The 19429-nt window shown below is 42.2% G+C and overlaps 1 protein-coding gene across 5 annotated transcripts in view; it reads right to left on the bottom strand.

The window, feature by feature from the left end:
• TARS3 (threonyl-tRNA synthetase 3) overlaps positions 1–19429 on the bottom strand; it is a 52817-nt gene that overhangs the window by 13988 nt on the left and 19400 nt on the right. For 2 of the 5 annotated variants that reach the window (XR_016391946.1, XM_089906662.1), the window contains exons 9-13: positions 18932–19078; positions 18020–18118; positions 9473–9639; positions 7412–7574; positions 1316–1453 (exon numbers count right to left, since the gene is read on the bottom strand). Coding sequence is in view for 4 of the 5 variants with exons in the window: in XM_089906662.1 (XP_089762788.1) it covers positions 1316–1453; positions 7412–7574; positions 9473–9639; positions 18020–18118; positions 18932–19078 (714 nt within the window). In the remaining variant the exon portion in view is untranslated. The remainder of the gene's footprint in view (positions 1–1315; positions 1454–7411; positions 7575–9472; positions 9640–18019; positions 18119–18931; positions 19079–19429) is intronic. The other 3 variants (XM_089906664.1, XM_089906663.1, XM_089906665.1) reach the window with 3 other exon arrangements.

A 19429-nucleotide genomic window follows, 5' to 3' on the forward strand; every position in this document is an offset into this window, starting at 1 on the left:
TCAGGGACCCAACCCTCCTGCAGGGGCTTCCCTTGTGCTCAGGGCTGGGAAGGCCACCTGCACAGATGCACTTCACAAGCTGGAGCTGCCCTCCCCCGACTTTGTTTCTGAAGGGAGAAGAGACTGTGAAACCATGTTCTCAGACAAAACAAGGCCCTGCTACAGCAGGTAACAGCGATTGTAGGGACTCCCAGGGAATTAAAAGCAAAAGAAAGGCCAGGTTTGGGGGAAGAGCATACAGCAGAGGTCACTGCGTCCACTGCTCTGTCCTCTCCCTGGGGACACCGGGATAGGAAGGCCTGATGGGAGGGGCCGAGGCCAAGAAAGCTTCCGGTTGACACGAGGTCTGGGGAGAGGGGACGTCTGGGCAGTGCTGGAACCACCGCTCCCAGGACTGCCCCGGGGACACTGCCCGGCACCTCTTCTCCCTGCTGTCTGTCCTGCCCCACACATGCCAGGTCTCTGGCTCCCAAGAGCACTAGGGTCTAGACTGTGGGATGTGCTGGGTTTCGGACACATCAGGTTGCTTGTGCTTATGTGGGAGGGGCTGGAATGTTCTTAAGGATCTAATGACTCACTGCAACTCTGGGAAAGTGGGACCCAAAAGAGGTTGTTTTTTTTTTAATTAATTTATTATTTATTTTTTGTTTCATTGGGTCTTCGTTGCTGCACGCGGGCTTTCTGTAGCTGTGGTGAGCGGGGGCTACTTTTCGTTGCGGTGCGTGGGCTTCTAATTGTGGTGGCTTCTCTTGTTGTGGAGCACGGGCTCTAGGCGCACTGGCTTCAGTAGTTGTGGCTCATGGGCTCTAGGTGCGTGGGCTTCAGTAGTTGTGGTGCACGGGCTTAGATGCTCCGTGGCATGTGGGATCTTCCCGGACCAGGGCTCGAACGCATGTCCCCTGCACTGGCAGGTGGGTTCTTAAACACTGTGCCACCAGGGAAGCCCCCAAGAGAGGTTTGAGGTTAATCCAGCTCCAAGGAGCTGATGGACCTACATCAGTTCCAGTGGCAGAGGCCAAACCAGAGCTGCTGAAGAAGGAGCCAGAGAACTTCTTTAAAAACTTATGAAATTGGTTATTAGTGACCAGCACTGAAAAGAGTATAAATGAAAACCTGATATAAACTAAGGTGTGAAGCAAATATAAGGTACTGCTCTTATCATTGTTTTGAAGAAAACTGGATTAACAAAATTCTACAATGGGCACGTTTATCCCAGAACTTCCAATTTTAAATTTCCATTGCAAAGCATCGCATCCTCATACAAGGTATTTTCCATATTCACAAAAATGAAGGGTAACACTTTGTTTCTCCCTACCTTTTCAGCTTCATCCCATATCTCAACCTCCCCTAGAAAGTTTTCAGGTCTTGTTGACAAATTTAATTGAAAGGAGAAGCCAAATGTTGAGTAAACGGATTGCAAAAACTGCAAACACGCTTTTATTTCTTCTTCAATCTGAAATCAGAGCAAATGAAAAACCTTAAATAACACCAAATTTAAACCTATTTATGGCATTAAAAAACATTCTTCTTGTCAGATAGAAATAAAGCGTGCTTTTACTATAGTCAGTAGCACTGTTTGGGTTGTTGTCTTTTCCTCACTCGAATATTCACGGGACTCCCGCCAGGTGCCAATGCACACAGGCTGCTGGAGGCCCCCATGGTCCAGCGCAGGGCTGGGCGAAGACCCAGGCGAGGGTACCTCTCCGTGCACAATGCCACACAGGAGGAAGGGCGGCTGTCCAGAGGAAGTGATGGCCAAGCTGCAGCCAGAGGAGAGGTTAAGCGTTCTCCACGGAGGCAGGGCAGGAGCTCCCGGAGCAGAGGAAACACTGAGGGTGAAGACCCACAGGATGGAGGAGTGGGCCAGGGCAGGACAGCTGTGGGAAGCTGCACGTGACGGGACAGACGGCACAGAGGCAGCATGGCAGACAGTCAGGATAGAGGCAGGCCGGGGCCAGAGAAAATGCAGTGCTTTCAAAGCCAGGGTAATGTCTGCACTTTTTAGCCTGAGAGCAATGGAGAACCAGTGGAGGTTTCAGCAGGGGACTAACACAGTTCAATGTGATTGTTTGAAGTACGGGAAAAAGACTGGCAAGACGAGAAGAGCAGCCCATTAGGAAGCTGTTGGGATCCTTCAGGAGCAAGAGAATGGCAGTTTGAAACAGAAGCGGCTGGAATGCAGGGAATCAGATGCATTTGCAGGATACCTGTCCTTTCGTTCACTAACAGATAGTAATTGCCTACATTGTCAGCACTGTGCTGGATGCTGGGAATTCAGGAATGAATGAACTTATTCAAGAATAACATATTTAAGAAGAGTGAATAGGGCTTGTGATAAACTAGACATGAGAAGTGAAAACCAAAGGACACCTGGGTTCCTGGCCTGGGCCATGGAGAGGGTGCTGGTGCATTGCTGAGAAGAGGAGGACCTGGTGTGAAAGGCAGAAGAGGGGCCGACGCTGGGCCTGGCCAATGAGAGGGCGTTTGTGATGGCCAAGCAGACACGTCCCCCAGCCCCTGGAGGGCTTGGAGCTCAGGGGGGACAGCTGAGACGCAGCAGAGGTTAGGAGAGGGACTAATGCCAGAGAGCGCAGGGTGAGAAAAGCAGGGCCAGGGCTGTGAGGCTGAGAGACAGCATCCTTAACAGGGAGAAAGACAAGCACATCTAAATGCAGACGAGATGGGGCAGCAAAAACAGAGACATAGAGAGAGGGGACAAGTAAGGATCTGCATGTCACCAGGGATTAGGTTTTGGGATTTTCATCAGTGGAATCATGCAGCCCTTGCTCTTTTTTCTGTCTGGCTTTTTCCACTCAGTAGAATTATTTCAAGATTCATTCATACTGTTGTGTGCATCAATAGATCATTCTTTTTTCTTGCTGAGTGGTTTTCCACTGTATGGATATACCACTGTTCCTTTATACACTCACCTGTTACTGGGCTGTTTCTATATTTCGGCTCTTTCAAATAAAGTTGCTATGAACACGTGTGGACAGGTCTTTGTATGGACATGTGCTTTCTTTTTCTCTTGGAAAAGGAAAAGGAGTAGTAAGATGGCTGGGACATATGGTAGGTTTGTGCTTTAAAGAAAAAAATTATTTACTTATTTGGCTGTGCTGGGTCTTAGTTGCGGCGCACAGGATCTTCGTTGGGGTGTGCGGGATCTTTAGTTGCGGCGTGCATGTGGGATACAGTTCCCTGACCAGGGATCGAACCCGTGCCCCCTGCTTTGGAAGCGTGGAGTCTTAACCACTGTGCCACCAGGGAAGTCTCTGCTTCACTTTTTAAGAAACTGCCAAACTGGTTTCCAAAGTGACTGTGCCATCTTCCATTTCCACAACCAGTGAGTGAGAAGTCCATCCCCTCTACACTCCCAACACGTGTCAGAGTCAGCCTTTTACGTCTTACCCATTCTAGTTGGTGTAGAGGCAACTCCTTATGGTTTCAATCTTCATCTCCTTAGTGACTGATCACCTTGCACTCCTTATTCATATCCTTCTTTGCCATCTGTGTATCTCCTTAGATATGTATCTTCGGCCATTTGAATGGTCAAATCTTTTTGCCCATTTTTTAAAGTTTAACTTTTTGAGATTCACATGCATTTGTAAGAAATAAGACCATTGTACCATTTACTCAGGTTTCCCCAGTGGTGATATAATTTTTGCTTCAACCGTCAAACACAACTCAGAAAACTGTGAGTTTTTCACAACTCTGAAAAGTCTGAGAGAAAGGAAAAGGAAAAGGAATATTTATTGTATTTAACCATGTTTTACTTTTACAGTTGTTCTTTCTTTCTTCCTAACGTTCCAAGACTCTTCCTTTTATCATTTCCTTTCTCTTCAGAGAAATTCCTATAGCCATTCTTCCAAGGTAGGTCTAATGTCTTGATTTCACCTTCATTCCATAAAGACATTTTTTCTGGATATAGAATTTTGGGTTAACAGTTATTTCAGCATTTGGAAAATGCTGTGCCGCTTCCTTCTGGCCTTTGTTTTGTTTTGTTTTTGATAAGAAAACTGTTGTTTTTTTAAAAAAATATTTTCTTCCTTAATGGTAAGGTATAATTTCTTTCTCACTGCTTTCAAATTTTTTTCTTTTTCTTTAGCTTTCAGAAGTTTGGCTATAATGTGTCTTGGTGTGAATTTCTTTGGGTTTATCCTGTGTGGACTTTCTCAGCTACTTGAATCTGTAAGCTTATGTTTTTTGCCAAATTTGGCCAGTTTTCAGCCATTACCTCTTTGAGTACTTTTTCACCTCCACCCTACATTTCCAGAACTATTTCCAGAACTATTCCAGAACGTTGGTGACATAAATATTAGGCATTCTGTTATAGTCCCACTGGTCTCTGAGGTTCTGTTCATTTTTCTTTCAGTCTCTTTTCTGTTTTTCACAGTGTCATTTCTACTGGTGTCTTCAAGTTCACTGATTCTTTTCTCTGTCTCCTCCATTCTGCTCAGGAATCCATCCACTGAATATTTTGGTTATTACATTTTTCAGTTCTAAAATTTCCATTTGGTTCTTCTTTATATCTTCTATTTCCTGAGACTATTTTTTCATTTTTTCTAAATGTGCTTGTAATTGCTTGTTAAAGCATTTTTATGATGGTTTCTTTAAGATCCTCATCAGATAATTCTAATATCCCTGCCATGTCCACATCAGTGCTCCTACACTGCCCTTTGTCATTCAAGTTGAGATTTTCCTTGTTCTTGACGTGATGATTGATTTTTGATTTCTGAAATCTAGATATTTTGGATATTATGTTATAAGACTTTGGCTTTTATTTAAACTCTTCATTTTAGCTGGCTTCCACTGACTCTGCTCCAACAGGGAGGGAGCAGTACTGCCTGGTTATTGCAAAGTAGGAGCAGATGTCTGGGTTTCCCACTGGGGACCGCAAGGGAGGCAGAGGCTCCTCATTACTGCTGGGTAAGTAGGAGTTCTGCACCTTAGTAGGTTTCCTCTGATAACACCTCAGCTGGGAGAGGCAGGGGTATCTTGGCACTGCTCCTCATGTGGCCTTTAGCAACCTCCAGGGTGCACGGCCTCATTACCATGGAGTGCTGGTAGAAGTTTTGTCTCTCCACTCAAGCAGGAAGTGGAAGAGGCACCTTGTGACTGCCAGGTGAGGGTGGAAGTCCAGGCTCCCACTTAGTCTCCATTGACATTACGGGGTGGGTGAGGGGAGATCCCTGTTGATGCCTGGCAGGGATGAGTAGAATTGGTATGATTTCTTCTTTAAGTGTTTGGTAGAATTCACTAGTGATTCCTTCCGGGCCTGGAGTTTTCTTTGTGGAAATGTTGTTAACTATCAATTCAATTTCTTTAATAAACACAGGGCTACTCAGATTATCTATTTCTCCTTGAGTAAAGTTTGGTAGTTTGTGTTTTTCAAAGAATTTGTCCATTTCATCTAATTTGTCAAATTTACTGGCATAAGCTTGTTCATAATATTGCCTTATTACCCTTTTAATATCTATAGGGTCTGTAGTAATGTCACTTCTATCAGTCCTAATATTTGTTTTTTTTTCTTTCCTTTTTTTCGGCTGGGCCATGCAGCTTGTGGGATCTTAGTTCCCCGACCAGGGATCAAACCCGGGCCCCATGCAGTGAGAGTGCAGAATCCTAACCACTGGACCACCAGGGAAGTCCCCAGTCCTAACGTTTTTAATTAGTATCTTCTCTTTTTCCTCCAACAAAACTAAAGGTTTATGAATTTTATTGATCTTCTAGGAGAACCAGCCTTTGGTTTTTATTTATATTGTTGTGTTGTTCAAGGGTTAACTGGACAATATTTTCTAATTTCCCTTTGATTTCTTATTTGACACATGGGTTATTTAGAAGTGTATGATTCGCCTTCCAAATATTTGGAGATTTTCCAGATAGCTTTCTGTTATTGATTTCTACTTCAATTTCACTGTGGCCAGAGAACATATTTGGTACGAATTGAATCCCTTTAAATTCATTGAGACTCATTTTATGGCCCAGAATATGGTCTACCTTGGCAAATGTTCTGTGTGCACTTTCAAAGAATGTGTACCCTGCTGTTATTGATTGGAGGGTTCTATAACTGTCTATTAGGTCAAACCATTTGACAGTGGTCCTCTGCATGACAATTTTAATTTGAATTAACATGAACACCTGAAAAAGTAAACACTAACTTCTAGGCAATACTGAAAAACAAACACATCCAAAATTCCACCAACCCCCTTAAAACAGTCCACTTAATGTACTTAAGTTAATAAAATTGGAGGAAACTTAAAAAAGTAATAATAAATTTCATGTCAAGAAAAACAAACAACCCAATCAAAAAATGGCAGACCTAAATAGACATTTCTCCAAAGAAGACATACAGATGGCCAGCAGGCACATGAAAAGCTGCTCAACATCACTAATTATTAGAGAATGAAAATCAAAACTACAATGAGGTATCACTTCACACCAGTCAGAATGGCCATCATCAAGAAGTCAACAAAATAATAAGTGCTAGAGAGGGTGTGGAGAAAATGGAAGCCTCCTACACCATTGGCAGGAATGTAAACTGGTGCAGTCACTATGGAGAACAGTATGAAGCTTCCTTAAAAAGCTAAAAATAGAGTTGCCGTATGATTCAGCAATCCCACTCCTGGACAAATATCCAGAAAAGATGAAAACTCTAATTCAAAAAGATACATGCACCCCAATGTTCACAGCAGCACTATTTACAACAGCTAAGGCATGTAAGCAACATATGTATCCATGGACAGATGAATGGATAAAGAAGATGTGGTGTGTGTGTTAGTACCCAGCTATAAAAGAGAAGGAAATATTGCTATTTGCAGCAACATGGATGAACCTAGAGTTTATCATACTAAGTGAAGTAAGTCAGATAGAGAAAGACAAAAATCATGATATCATTTATATGTGGAATCTAAAAAATGATACAAACGAACTTACTTACAAAACAGAAACAGACTCACAGACATAGAAAATAACTTATGGTTACCAAAGGGGAAAGGGAAGGGGGAGAATAAATTAGGAGTTTAGGATTAACAGACACACACGACTTTACAGATAGATAAAACAGATAAACAACAATGTGATTTATGTTCCAATGTATAATAATAAAACTGTCTTTACTTTTGATTTCTGTCAGTGACTGTTAAAAATTTTTAAATAGCATCAAACAGAACTTCGAATTTTCAGAGAATCATGTTCCTTTATAATAAAATAAATTATGTTTGAAAAACACTTTTTCATGTCATGAGATTACTGATCTATGACCCAAATTAGAGAATCACAAAATGTTGGAGCTGATGGGCCCTCAGACTAGACTGAACAACACATTTCACAGCAACCCTGAAAGACTCAGCGATCTGTCCAAGGTAGCACACTGGACCTGTGCTGACCACGCCTCCCCCGTGTCCCCGTTTACCTGCTCCACAGTGCAGAAGATGTGAGCGTCATCCTGCTGGAAGCGCCTGACGTGAGTCAAGCCATGCAAAGTTCCTGACGGCTCATTCCTGTGAAGAGCTCCGAAGTCAGCAAATCTAACAGGCATTTCCCTCCAAGATCGTGGACGATGGGCAAACATCAGACTAGAAAAGAAACAATGGCACACAGCTTTTCCTTAGCATGGAGAAGATTATGTAATGATCTAGATGTTAATAAGGTACAGTTAAATGCCTCAGGATTTGTAAACACCTTATTCTGGTTCTTAGATCACCTATTTTACAAAAATTCTTCTCCCATGAATTAGTGAACTTACATCACTGCACACGCTGAGAAAGAACCCTCTTATCTTCTCCAGAATGCTGTTCCCTACTCTCATTCACCCAGGGAATATCCACTTACCATTTAAAATCCATTTCAAAGGCTACTTCTTAAGTGAAGCAGCCCTGGACACTTCCCCAGAAGGGCTAGTTAGGCTTGCCTCAGGCTCCAAGAACAGCTGGAATTGCCACAGTTTTGACACTGGTCTTGCTATTTTTATAACTGACTGTCTATATATCTGTTCCTTCCCCAATCTGCTCATGAGCTCCGGAGGGAAATGGATTGCGTCTGAATCACCTCTGCATTTCCAGCTCCCAGCACTGGAAACACTCGGCTAATGTTCTCTGTTGAATGAAAGGCCTCTCTTCTGCAGGAAGCACCCCTGGCTCCCAGATCCCATCACCACTAGGCCACTGTGGTCCTGCTCTTCCTTGTTCTGAGACATGAAAATACAAAATTACATTCTCTACTTGTGTTCAGCTTTCTTCTAATTCTATTGAAATCACAGCTTCAGCTGGTACCCAATGGGAAACTGACATAAGAAGTTGTTAATACAGGTGTTTTAGAGAATGCAAAGCACAAGGTTAGCCTCCACCTTCTGTTTTTATTTTTTATTTATTTATTTATTTTTTTGCGGTACGCAGGCCTCTCACTGTTGTGGCCTCTCTCGTTGCAGAGCACAGGCTCCGGACGCGCAGGCTCAGGGGCCATGGCTCACAGGTCTAGCCGCTCCGCGGCATGTGGGATCTTCCCAGACTGGGGCACGAACCTGCGTCCCCTGTATCGGCAGGCGGACTCTCAACCACTGCGCCACCAGGGAAGCCCCACCTTCTGTTTTTAAAACGAGGTTATAGAATATTTACATAACAGTTTTTAGAAAATTAAAGATAAATATATATTTTTTACATGCTGTCATCATAAAGTTGAACTTCTTTCATTCTTTACTGAAAAGGGCAAAGAGCTTTCTTCAATGTTCAGAGGTTTGTTTTAAGTAGTTACCTTCTAAGGTAAATTTACCTGAAACTATGTAGTTGATGATACAAAGCTACAATAGTTGGGATATTTTTTTGTGGAGAATTGTATCTGTTCACTTCCAGTTGTAAAATCTGCTACTCTTACAAGGTTGTATTTGCATACCATGCAACTTTATGATAATTACATTCTTTCACAGACTCTAAGACAACCTTGATTGTAAGATGTACCATTATTTTATACATCACTAAGAAAGAAAATAACCATTAATTAAATTATGGCATAATGTTAAGATACCAATTATAAGATGTGTCCCAATTTCAGGGGTAAAGCCATCTTAGAATCAATGAAATCCAGTCATTTATTTTGACCTCACTGTTCTTGTTACAATCAACCCAAATAGTATGTAAGAACTAGATGTTCTGCAAATATGTATATTTGAAGTGTATTACTATTAGGAAGAGAAATATTACAATAATTTATAAAGTTGATATGTAACATTATCCTCTGAGAAGCACAAAATACTAAATGGTTTCCAGCTAACATCCCACACCTGTCAAAGAGCAAACATATTTTAAAAAGTAAATTTATTCTCCAGAATGAAATAACTTGGTAAAGATGATTTCTAATCACCAGTCTTCAGATTAAAGGAATCACTTAGTTCCAAAAAGCAAAATAATATTAAAGACTAATTGTGAGGAAGTCTGCTATGCGTTTATAGGCACAGATCTGCTTCACTTTTAATACTCACCAGTGCCCCGGACAATTCATGGGCTTAAGGGCAAAAGTGTCCTTGTCAATGTCAAAGGTGAACATGTTGTCACTGTAATGCTGCCAGTGTCCAGAGGTTTCCCAGAGCTTACTGCTGTACACGTTGGGGGAGAGCACCTCCATGAAGCTGCGTCGGTGGTACTCCTCCTAAAAGAGATGCACAGCAAAGTTAAAATCTGCTGGGACAGGTCACAACTCCAGGCAAATAACACTATGAACAAAGAGTTTTAAATTCAGGATTATGTCTTACATTAATTCATGGTTAATATGCCCTTGGCTTTAAGGGTGGTAATTTATGGATCATGAAAGAAAGATTAGTGTATGCTCAGTATAATTTTCACATTAAGTATATTTATTTTATAGTATAATAGTATATAGTGCATAATATTTTAATTCTTTGAGAATTAGTAATTGAAATACTATATATATAAACTTTTTGTAACTACAAACTCCCAAATCCTTGTACATTCCAGATAAACAGCAGGAGTATTTTTTTTGTTTTTTTTTTTTTGCGGTACGCAGGCCTCTCACTGTTGTGGCCTCTCCCGTTGCGGAGCACTGGCTCTGGACGTGCAGGCTTAGCGGCCATGGCTCAAGGGCCCAGCCGCTCCGCGGCATGTGGGATCCTCCCAGACCGGGGCACGAGCCCGTGTCCCTGCATCGGCAGGCGGACTCTCAACCACTGCGCCACCAGGGAAGCCCAGGAGTTTATTTTCTATTACTTAAGAGGTAGAATAATTTTATAACTCAATAAGCCTCTGAGTGCCATGTTATTTACAGTTTTGACCCATTTAGTTTTAAATAGAAATAAAGCTGGGAATTTGAATTTGTAATATTTTAAGTGGTTGTTATCTACTGAGTCAGGAGCTGGCTTTGCTCCCTCCCTATCAATTAACAGCTTCCCTCATTCCATCACTGGGGTCAGGAAAAGAGAGTCTTGTTTTCAAGCAGAGTTCTTCTTTAACTTTGCTTTTTTTTTCTTCAAGTTATCAATCTGATGATCTTTGTTCAGTGTTTCTTAGAGTTTCAACATTTGTTAATCATTTAATGGGCATCTGGCACAAACCTAGATCACCATATTTTAGCTAAGTAAAAATATATTTTTATACAATTAAAAAAATATAAAACATACTATTTCAAAATTACTACAAAGAACCGTTTTGCATCACTGACAGGGATATATTATTTGTTGCTCTTCAGCTGAGCATCTTTTCAGTCCAGTTGTGAAGAGCCTGGGTCTCAGCTATCCATTAAGCTTCTTTACTTAACCTTTGTTTTTACCAAATAGGAAAATTTCAACAAAATTATAGGTCACTATGAATGGCAGTAATTATTTAGTGGTAAGTCAGATGGCTCCATATACTCAGATTAAACAATGTCCCAGCTACTTCCCTGGTGGTGCAGTGGTTAAGACTCTGCCTGCCAATGTGGGGGACACGAGTTCGAGCCCTGGTCCGGGAAGATCCCACATGCCACGGAGCAACTAAGCCTGTGCACCACAACTACTGAGCCTGTGTGCCACAACTACTGAAGCCCACGCGCCTAGAGCCCGTGCTCTGCAACAAGAGAAGCCACCGCAATGAGAAGCCTGCGCACCGCAACAAAGAGTAGCCCTTGCTCGCCACAACTAGAAAAAGCCCGTGTGCAACAATGAAAATCCAACACAGTTCAAAATCAAATAAATAAATAAATAAATTTAAAACAAACAAAAAAAACAAAAAACAAGGTCCCAGAAATTAAAGGGGTTTTTGTGTTTTGGTTTCTTTTTACTAGAGGTTACTTTTAAAGCTAAGCTCAGGAGATAGTAATTGATAGATTTTTTTAACCCACTCTGGACACAATCATGTTAGGAATTTGTTTTGTTGAGGTGTCTGGAAACGATGTTAAACTATGCCCTATGAGGACAAGTGTCATTATGTTTGCAACTTATTTTATGCAGTTTAGCAAAAAACAACTGCTACATTTATACATAAAATGTATACATATATTGCATGTATACCACCTTATCTCTGTATATTATATGTGTGTAATATATATACATATTGTTTTGTCTCTCTCACATGCACATACATGTCAGAGAGAGAGAAAGCAAATTGGCAAACTTAACAATTGATGAATCTAGATGAAGGACACATGTATGCTCACTGCACTGCTCTTTAACTTTTCTGTAGATTTGAACTTTTCGAAAGAAAAAGTTGGGGAAAAATATATCTGAATCCATATCATCAATTTCTTTCTCTAAAGAGTAAAGAAAATCAAGTCTGAGAAAGAGCAAAGTCATGATGACTGACCAGTCTATAGCTCAGTATGATCTGAAGAAATCCTGAAGGCTTATTCTGAAGATTAAAAAGCATATTTCATCCCTGAAGTAATACCTTCATACCGTAGAAGGTACTGAATCTCCACCTGCACCTGTGATTTGGCCACTGGAAATAGCACCTAAATATCAGTGCATAGAGAAATTCTCTTAAGTAATTTTTCATTATAAACACTAAAGTGATTCCACTTAAACAGATCCTTTCCAAAATCACACTAAAATACCAGAGTTTTAATAAAAGCATAAATCTACAAGGCCAAAGAAAAAAAGGGGAGGAGATGACAGCTATATACTTATGAATCTGGAAAGCAAATGAGCAACAGCCTCAGCAGATCTGGGAAAGCTGAAACTTTACGGGAGAATCCCAGAAGCAAGACTACTCTGGCTGGATATAGATTTCTTGGCTTCACATTTTTAAGGTTTTGCTCCTGTCTTCTATATTTTAGGGTTTCCATTGAAAATTTAATTTAAGACTAATGATGTTGAGCATTTTTTGTGTTTTTTCTGCTGTTTCCATTAACAAAATCAAATATCTAGGGATAAATCTGATGAAAGATGTGTTAAGACCTCTAAAGTAGCAATAACAAAATATTGCTGAGGGAAAATAAAGATCTAAATGAGTTGACAAGATTTACATATGGATTGTTAAACTCAATATTGTTGTCATTATCTGCAAATTAATCTATAGATTGAATGTAATTCCAATCAAAATCTCAGCAGTGTTTTTTTCCTTTTTTAGGAAATTGACAAGCTTCTTGTAAAAGTTATATGGAAATGCAAAGAATAGCCAAAATAATCCTGAACAAAAATAATAAAATCAATGAACTTAAACTACTGACACCAAGACTTAAAATACAGTTACAGTAATCAAAGCGGTGTGGTACTGATGCAAGGCCAGATCAGAAGAACGGAATAAATACCCGGAAAAAATATATATGCAATGATTTGGCTTAGGACAAAGATTCTGCTATAGTAATAAATGGTACTGAAGTTACTGGATAAGCACAGAACCTCAAAATGAATCCAAGGTAAATCATAGCCTTAAGTGTGAAAGCAAACAAGTTTTTAAACAGAACAAAGAAAAATAGCTTCATGACTCTGAAGTCGGCCAAAGATTTCTTAAACAGGATGTGAAAAACACTAAGGAGAAAAGAAAAAGTAATAAACTGGACTTCATTAAATATAAAAAGTGTTGGTCCAAAGACATCATTAAAAAATAAATCAAGAAGCCACAGACTGAAAAAATATATTTATTACATATATTTAACTAAGGACTCAGATTCAGAATATAGAAAAAAATTCCTACAAATCAATAATAAAAAGACAACCCAAACTTTTAAATGGGCAAAATATTTAAACAGGAGCTTCACAAAAGAGAACATCCAAGTGGCTAATAAGCATATGAAAAGATTCTCAACATCACTATCCATCAGGGATATGCAAAATAGTGCCATTATACCAAGTGTTAAAAAAGAAATAACAAGCCTCAAATGGGGTCACTTACTCCCAGGACAGGAAACCAAGACAGTTTCAACCCCACCCCCACAGAGATGTGACCTTTACAACAGCCCATCTGAAATGTCCTGATCAGCACTGGTGAGGTAACTACCTGAGAAAGACCCTGCTGTTCCTCTCCCGGTAGAAGACAGCCTGCCTGAAATAATCCTTTCTTTTCATTTGCTAACACCTTCTCGCCCCCTCCCCTCCTTCTACCTATAAAAACCTTCCATTTCGTACAACCCCTCCTACTGCTGCTGATTCTTGAATTTCTGAATAAAGCCAATTAGTTCTTCAAATTTACTTGGCTGAATTTTGTTTTTAACAGTGTAGAAGAATTAAATAGTCATATATTCCTAGAAGGAGTAGTAAGTGGTTCAACTATATAAAAACTGTTCAGCATTTTCTTAAAAAGTTTGTCATTACTTCCCCAGGACCTAGCAATTCTACTCCCAAGTAAATACCCAAGAGAAGTGGGTTCTTGGGAGCACCAAAGACATGATCAAGAATGTTCACAGTAGCTTCATATGTAATAGCCCCAAACTGGAAACAACCTACATGTGCATCTACAGGAGAATAAATAAACAGATTGTACTATAGTAATAAAATGGGATAAATCAAAATGCACACAACTTGGATGAATCTCCCACATTAAGTTGAACAAAAGAAGCCAGAAACACAATAGTGAATACTACGATTCCATGTTATGAAGTTTAAAACCAGGGGCAATTTATCTATGGTAACCAAAATTAGCATAGAGATGATCTCAGGGGAGGGGAGGGGAGGCAGGCACCCACCGGGAAGAGACCCAAGAGGACACACGACAAGATGGAAGGCTCTTGGTCTTGATTTGAGTGTGGCTGGTAGATGTGCACACGTGAAATGCTTCAGATTTGTCCACTTTAATGAATGTAACTTACATTTCAATCAGTAGCCTCCCTCCGAATGCAGTAATATTGTTAGGGAACCATTGACCGAAACCGCCTGCCTTGGCCAGGCACTATGATAAGCGCCTGCCTGTGTTGTCTCACAGCAGGAGGTCCTGATAAAGAACATGGTGCTGCCACTGATAACTAACGGGGAGAATTCAGGAGGGGCTGAAAGGAGAAGGGAGGAGACGTCAGCCCGTAATATGTTCTGCCAACCTCCCAGAAACCCTCGTGTTGGAATCCATCTTGGCTGAGAGATGCGCATGCCACCAGGAAGGACCCTGAGCCACCAAGTATGGGCCAAACAAACCTGAAACTAACCCCATTACCATGAAACCCAAGACTTCGAGCCACGTAGAGAGCAGTCCTCCTGGGTTCACTTACCCTACTGCTCTCTGCCCGGGCGCCCCTTCCCAATAAAGTCTCCTGCTTTGTCAGCACATGTGTTTTTTGGACAATTCATTTCCAAGTGTTAGCCAAGAGCCCACTCTTGGGCTCTGGAAGGGGTTCCCCTTCCTGCAACAACATAAGGGACCTAATGCAAGAACCACCCCAATGAGCCTAACACTTGGAACCATGAAAGAGAAGTTTTAATCAGCAGTTTTAAGCTACTCAGTTTCAGGATGGTTTTCTAGGCTGCGATAGAACAGACAACGGAATGTGCACTGGCCATGGGTGCTGCTGCACCAGTAACCCTAAAACAGGGGGCTGTGGCTTTAGGGCCAAGTGGTGGGCAGAGCTAGAAGGGCCTTAAAGAAACTGTCTGTGACGAGCTGAACACTAATAGGGAGGAAAATGTTACTGGAAGTTGAAGAAAAGAGGACCCTTGTTAGGTGGTGCCAGAGATTTGGTAACCCTGTCACCCCAGGTAACACCGAAAACAGAAAGAGTCCCCAAAGAACTCACAGACTTAGCTGGGGGTGTCCGGGCAGAATGTGGAAAGGGACAGCCGACTTCTAACTGCCTGTGACAAAATACAAGAAGACAGAAACTAGAGAGAGCACTATTACATTTCTGAGACAAATTTAGAGGAAATACAAAGGTGGCAGGACCTACCAGATTCAAAAATAAAACTTTCTCACCCTCAGACCTTCTCAGCAAAGGAGTCACAAGACTCTTGAGGACAAAGGTAAAATCTTAAGGGTGCAGCTGTCTGCCCTTTGCAAAGACCTCGGAATGAGCTGAGTACCCAATGGGGCTTTAAGAGTCTTAAGACAGCGCTTTGTACACTCAGTTAAAGATGAGGCTTTTACATTTTTAAGTGTCATCTCCCAGCAGCCTCCCAGGCAGCCCTGGGTAGGGAAGAATCTGTCCCAGAAAGAGACGCAGGGATGGCTTTTATCTAAGCGTTGATTATAAACACTGTATGTAAAAGTGCCCCCCCCCCCCGCCAACTCTTAAAGGAACTGTACTAGCTGGGATTGAAAGGGACAGAGACAGCACGAGAAGAAATGAGGTCTCTGGACCCCAACCTTCACAGAAGGAATCAGGCCGGGGACACTGAGAAAGCTGCTCAGAGGTCCACACAGGCAGGGAGGCTGACTCGGAACCAGGGCCCAGAGGGAAGAGAACTGAGTCCTGAACAACAAGCGTTTTCTGACCCTGGAGCCGGGAAGACGGGTGGGAATCAGGGTTTCGACAGATCACCGACCCCAGCACCTCCTTCTGCGCCCATCCCTTCCTGAGTGGGAATGTCCCCGGCCTCCTACTCCTCCATCATCATCTTATTATGTGGCGGGGTGGGGGGAGTGGGGTGGCCCACAGGTAACCTGTCACTTTAGTCCACAGGTCTTACACTGACGGGAACTCTACCTGAGGGGCTACACCTGAGAAGACTCCTCTGCACCGAGATGAGTTACTAGCTTCTGCGCTGATGTGGTAACCAGAGGAGATTCGGCACACCTTTTACTCAACACTCAAAACACATTCAAAGGGCAGAGCTGATTATCCTGCAGCCTTTGGGGGCTGAAGACATAAAGAGCCACCAGATGCTCAGCTGGAAGCGCCGGGGGCCAGGCCCCAGACACAAGGGCAGCCTGTGTCCCATCCAAACGCAAGCCCAGCCTTGACTGAGCTCAGTCTCTGCACTGAGGGCTTCTTCTTCCATCTAGGCAATGGGTAACTGCTCAAGTGGGAGAAAACGTCACCCGGAGCCTCTGCAGGTATGTTTACATACAATATCCAGCACAGAATAGAAAATGATCAGCTGTGGAAAGAGGCAAGACTGCATACCAGGAAACCAGGAGAAGGCAGTCTCTGAGAGGTTTTTCTTTTTTGCATGGAAAGGCCGATTTCCTCAGACACGGATCTCTGGGGGTTCAGAGTTCTTCACCTCATATGTGTCTGCCAACCATTCCCCTTCGAAGCCTCAGAGACCCCCGTCCTTCCCACCAATGCCCTTACCTCAGCAGGAGAGACCACTGGGTTTACGTATGTAAACGACCATACAGTACTACAACCCATACGATCAGGCCTTGGGCCTGATCATCAGCCATGTCTGTGTTGCATCTATACAAGATAAAAGATTCTTTTAAGGCCACCATAGAGGCATCCTGTTTATTCTCCACACATTCCACCTCCAACCCAGGGAGTTCAAGGTGTCAGGGGCTGTGCTGATTTTCCAGCAAAGACAGCACACCCCAAACAGCAGCTGTGATGGCCATTACCACCTGGTGAAGTCCGACACCCTTCAAAGACTCTTCAGGTCTTACCTCCCTGCTCTCTGATCTCCTCCCACGGCTAAGCAGTGGCCAATCCCTGTGGAAGGCAGCCCACAGAGGTCAGCCTCCAGGCGCACAGCCGAGAAGAGAAGGAAGGAAAGCGAGTCAGAGAGTAACCAGTACAGGCCGCGTACCTTCTCAGGAAGGTCCCCCCAACGAGAGGGACAAGCAAGGAAGAGGAAGACATGGGTCAGGGGAGAGGGGACTCAGCACAGGAAAGACAGGAGGGGAGTAGCCAGGGCAAGGACGAAAAGAAGTCCTAAGACATCAGTTGTCAAGAGTCTTAGCAGCAAGTCAATTCTGGAGGGAGAGGAGCAAATTTGAAGAAAAAAAATTTACTTAGAGATTACCTGAATCATCAGAATACACTGCAAGGAGTTTCAGAGTTTTGATAGAAAGTTGAGGATGAATTAGTGATGGGCACATAGAAAACTGAGGAAATGAAAGTCTTAGGTAATTATTAATTACAGGAAAGACACAGAAAGTACACAAAGGAAAAGTAATCCTAGTAGTCTGCCTGGGTCACCTCTGCACAACATCTACATAGTCCTAATGAAGACTTCCTACTCTATGAACTTGTCCTATCGTACAAGTAGCTATTTTACAAAATTGTTTTTTCACTCTTTGCTCTGGAGCTGCCAAATCACCCAGGAGTCACATAATAAACAATGGCGGGGGGCACCAGTGGTCCAGGGATCACATCCTGAGAAGCAATGAAACTTCACAGTTTAGCATTCTGTGCCACACAGAACCCTTCCTCCTTCCTTCTCTCAGGGGGAGTTCCACACTTGGTCTGAAGTTTATCTTAGTATCCTATGTGTTCTAGAAACTTACATGGACAAGAGGTACATTTAATGAAGTCCAAGGATAAATGTAAATATTTAGGGAAAATACAAATTGTTTCAATGTTTTTAGTTGAAGGTACAATGTGGCATTTCTCTTCGAGGTTCAAAATTCTTAGTATTATTAAAATAAAATTAATGGAAATGCTTGGCCATTTTACGATGAGAGAAAATAGTAAAATGGAGTTGAGTAAGTATAGAATATTTAAAAAATTAACTTACTCGTATGAAATCCATAAGTGTATTATAAACAAAGGCTCCTCTGGGAAGAAAGAAACAGCTTCCAGGACTCAGATCATGGAAGAAGAAAAGTTCTTGTTCCTAAATTAAAACAATAATTGCATTTCATTTTCACTGTCGCTGCATAACATTTACTGTATACAAATGATACACTAGGAATAAAACATATACCCAGTTATTTCTGATTCTAATATTGACATTCCAAAGTCCCTCAATACTGTACTTGAATCTAACTACATGTAACAGCACATGTAAAATTACAACTCATATTTATGGTTACTTAGCTTTGAACTTGGGTTTTATTTCACCTAGTATTTACTGCTGATTTCCTCCTCGGCACCTTGGAGTACGGATCTCATGGGGAGACATGGCTGGAGGTGGGCTCTGAGTGACATGACATCAGCATGGCCGTCATGCTGAGAGCCCACCCTGGTGGCCACCAACACCCAGTGTCCGTCCTCATGCCACTTTGCACGCTACCCAGCAGAGCCGAGGACATGGAGCTCCACAGCGAGTGCCTGGCCTGTCATGTAACAGCTCCTACGTGGCAGGACTGAGAGTTAAACCCAGGTCTGCCTTCTTGCAGATCTTCTTTGTTTCTGCTCTGCTTCCCAAATACAAAGTATATTATCAAGTATACACAATTTTTTTAAAAAGGTTATTTTTATATCATGATAAAAATGAAAGGTGCAATTGTTTAAATCTAATAAAAAATACAAGAAGGAAAGACGTTAGAAGACATTGGGGTAGAAGCGTGAAAGAACTCAGCAGCAAACCATGAGCGCCAGCAAAACAGAAGACAGGAGAGGAGGAGAAGAAGAAATGTTAGTTTTAAGACACCCTAGTTCTGAGACGCGGTCACAGGCCAGCTCAGCAGCGCTCAGCGCGGCGCACCTTCCCAATCCTCCTGTGATCCAGGGTCTTGGTCTCCTCCTGCAGCTTCTCCCAGGCTGTCATCATCTGGTCATCAGGAAAGGATATCCCGTAGACCCTCTGCAGCGTTTCCATTTCAGGGTTACCCTCCCAATATGTTGAGGAATTCTAAACATCAGATGAGATTTGGGTAAACACACCAAACCCTTGGTTACAAATAAAACTGCTCTGAAATATGTACAGCTGGTTCATACCAGGGGCCTGAGCTACCGTGGACTTTGGTATCAGCCGAGTATCCTGGAACCACTGCCCCGTGGATGCCAAGGGATGACTGTACACAACTCCTCACCCTAACATCAGCATAGCTTACTTAAAGATGAGTTTTTGTAGACTTGGAATCTTAAATTGTTTCTAACTAAACCTTCCCAGCCCAAATTATACCATTAATCAGTAAATTATGTACTCAGTCTGCTGTGGATTCTAGGGAAGAAAAGTGAGAAAGAAAGTGTGGAAATGAGG

The sequence above is a fragment of the Delphinapterus leucas genome, chromosome 2 (assembly GCF_059928025.1).
Source record: "Delphinapterus leucas isolate spDelLeu-1000000601 "Yukka" chromosome 2, BTC_Dleu_Yukka2, whole genome shotgun sequence".
NCBI lineage: Eukaryota > Metazoa > Chordata > Mammalia > Artiodactyla > Monodontidae > Delphinapterus > Delphinapterus leucas.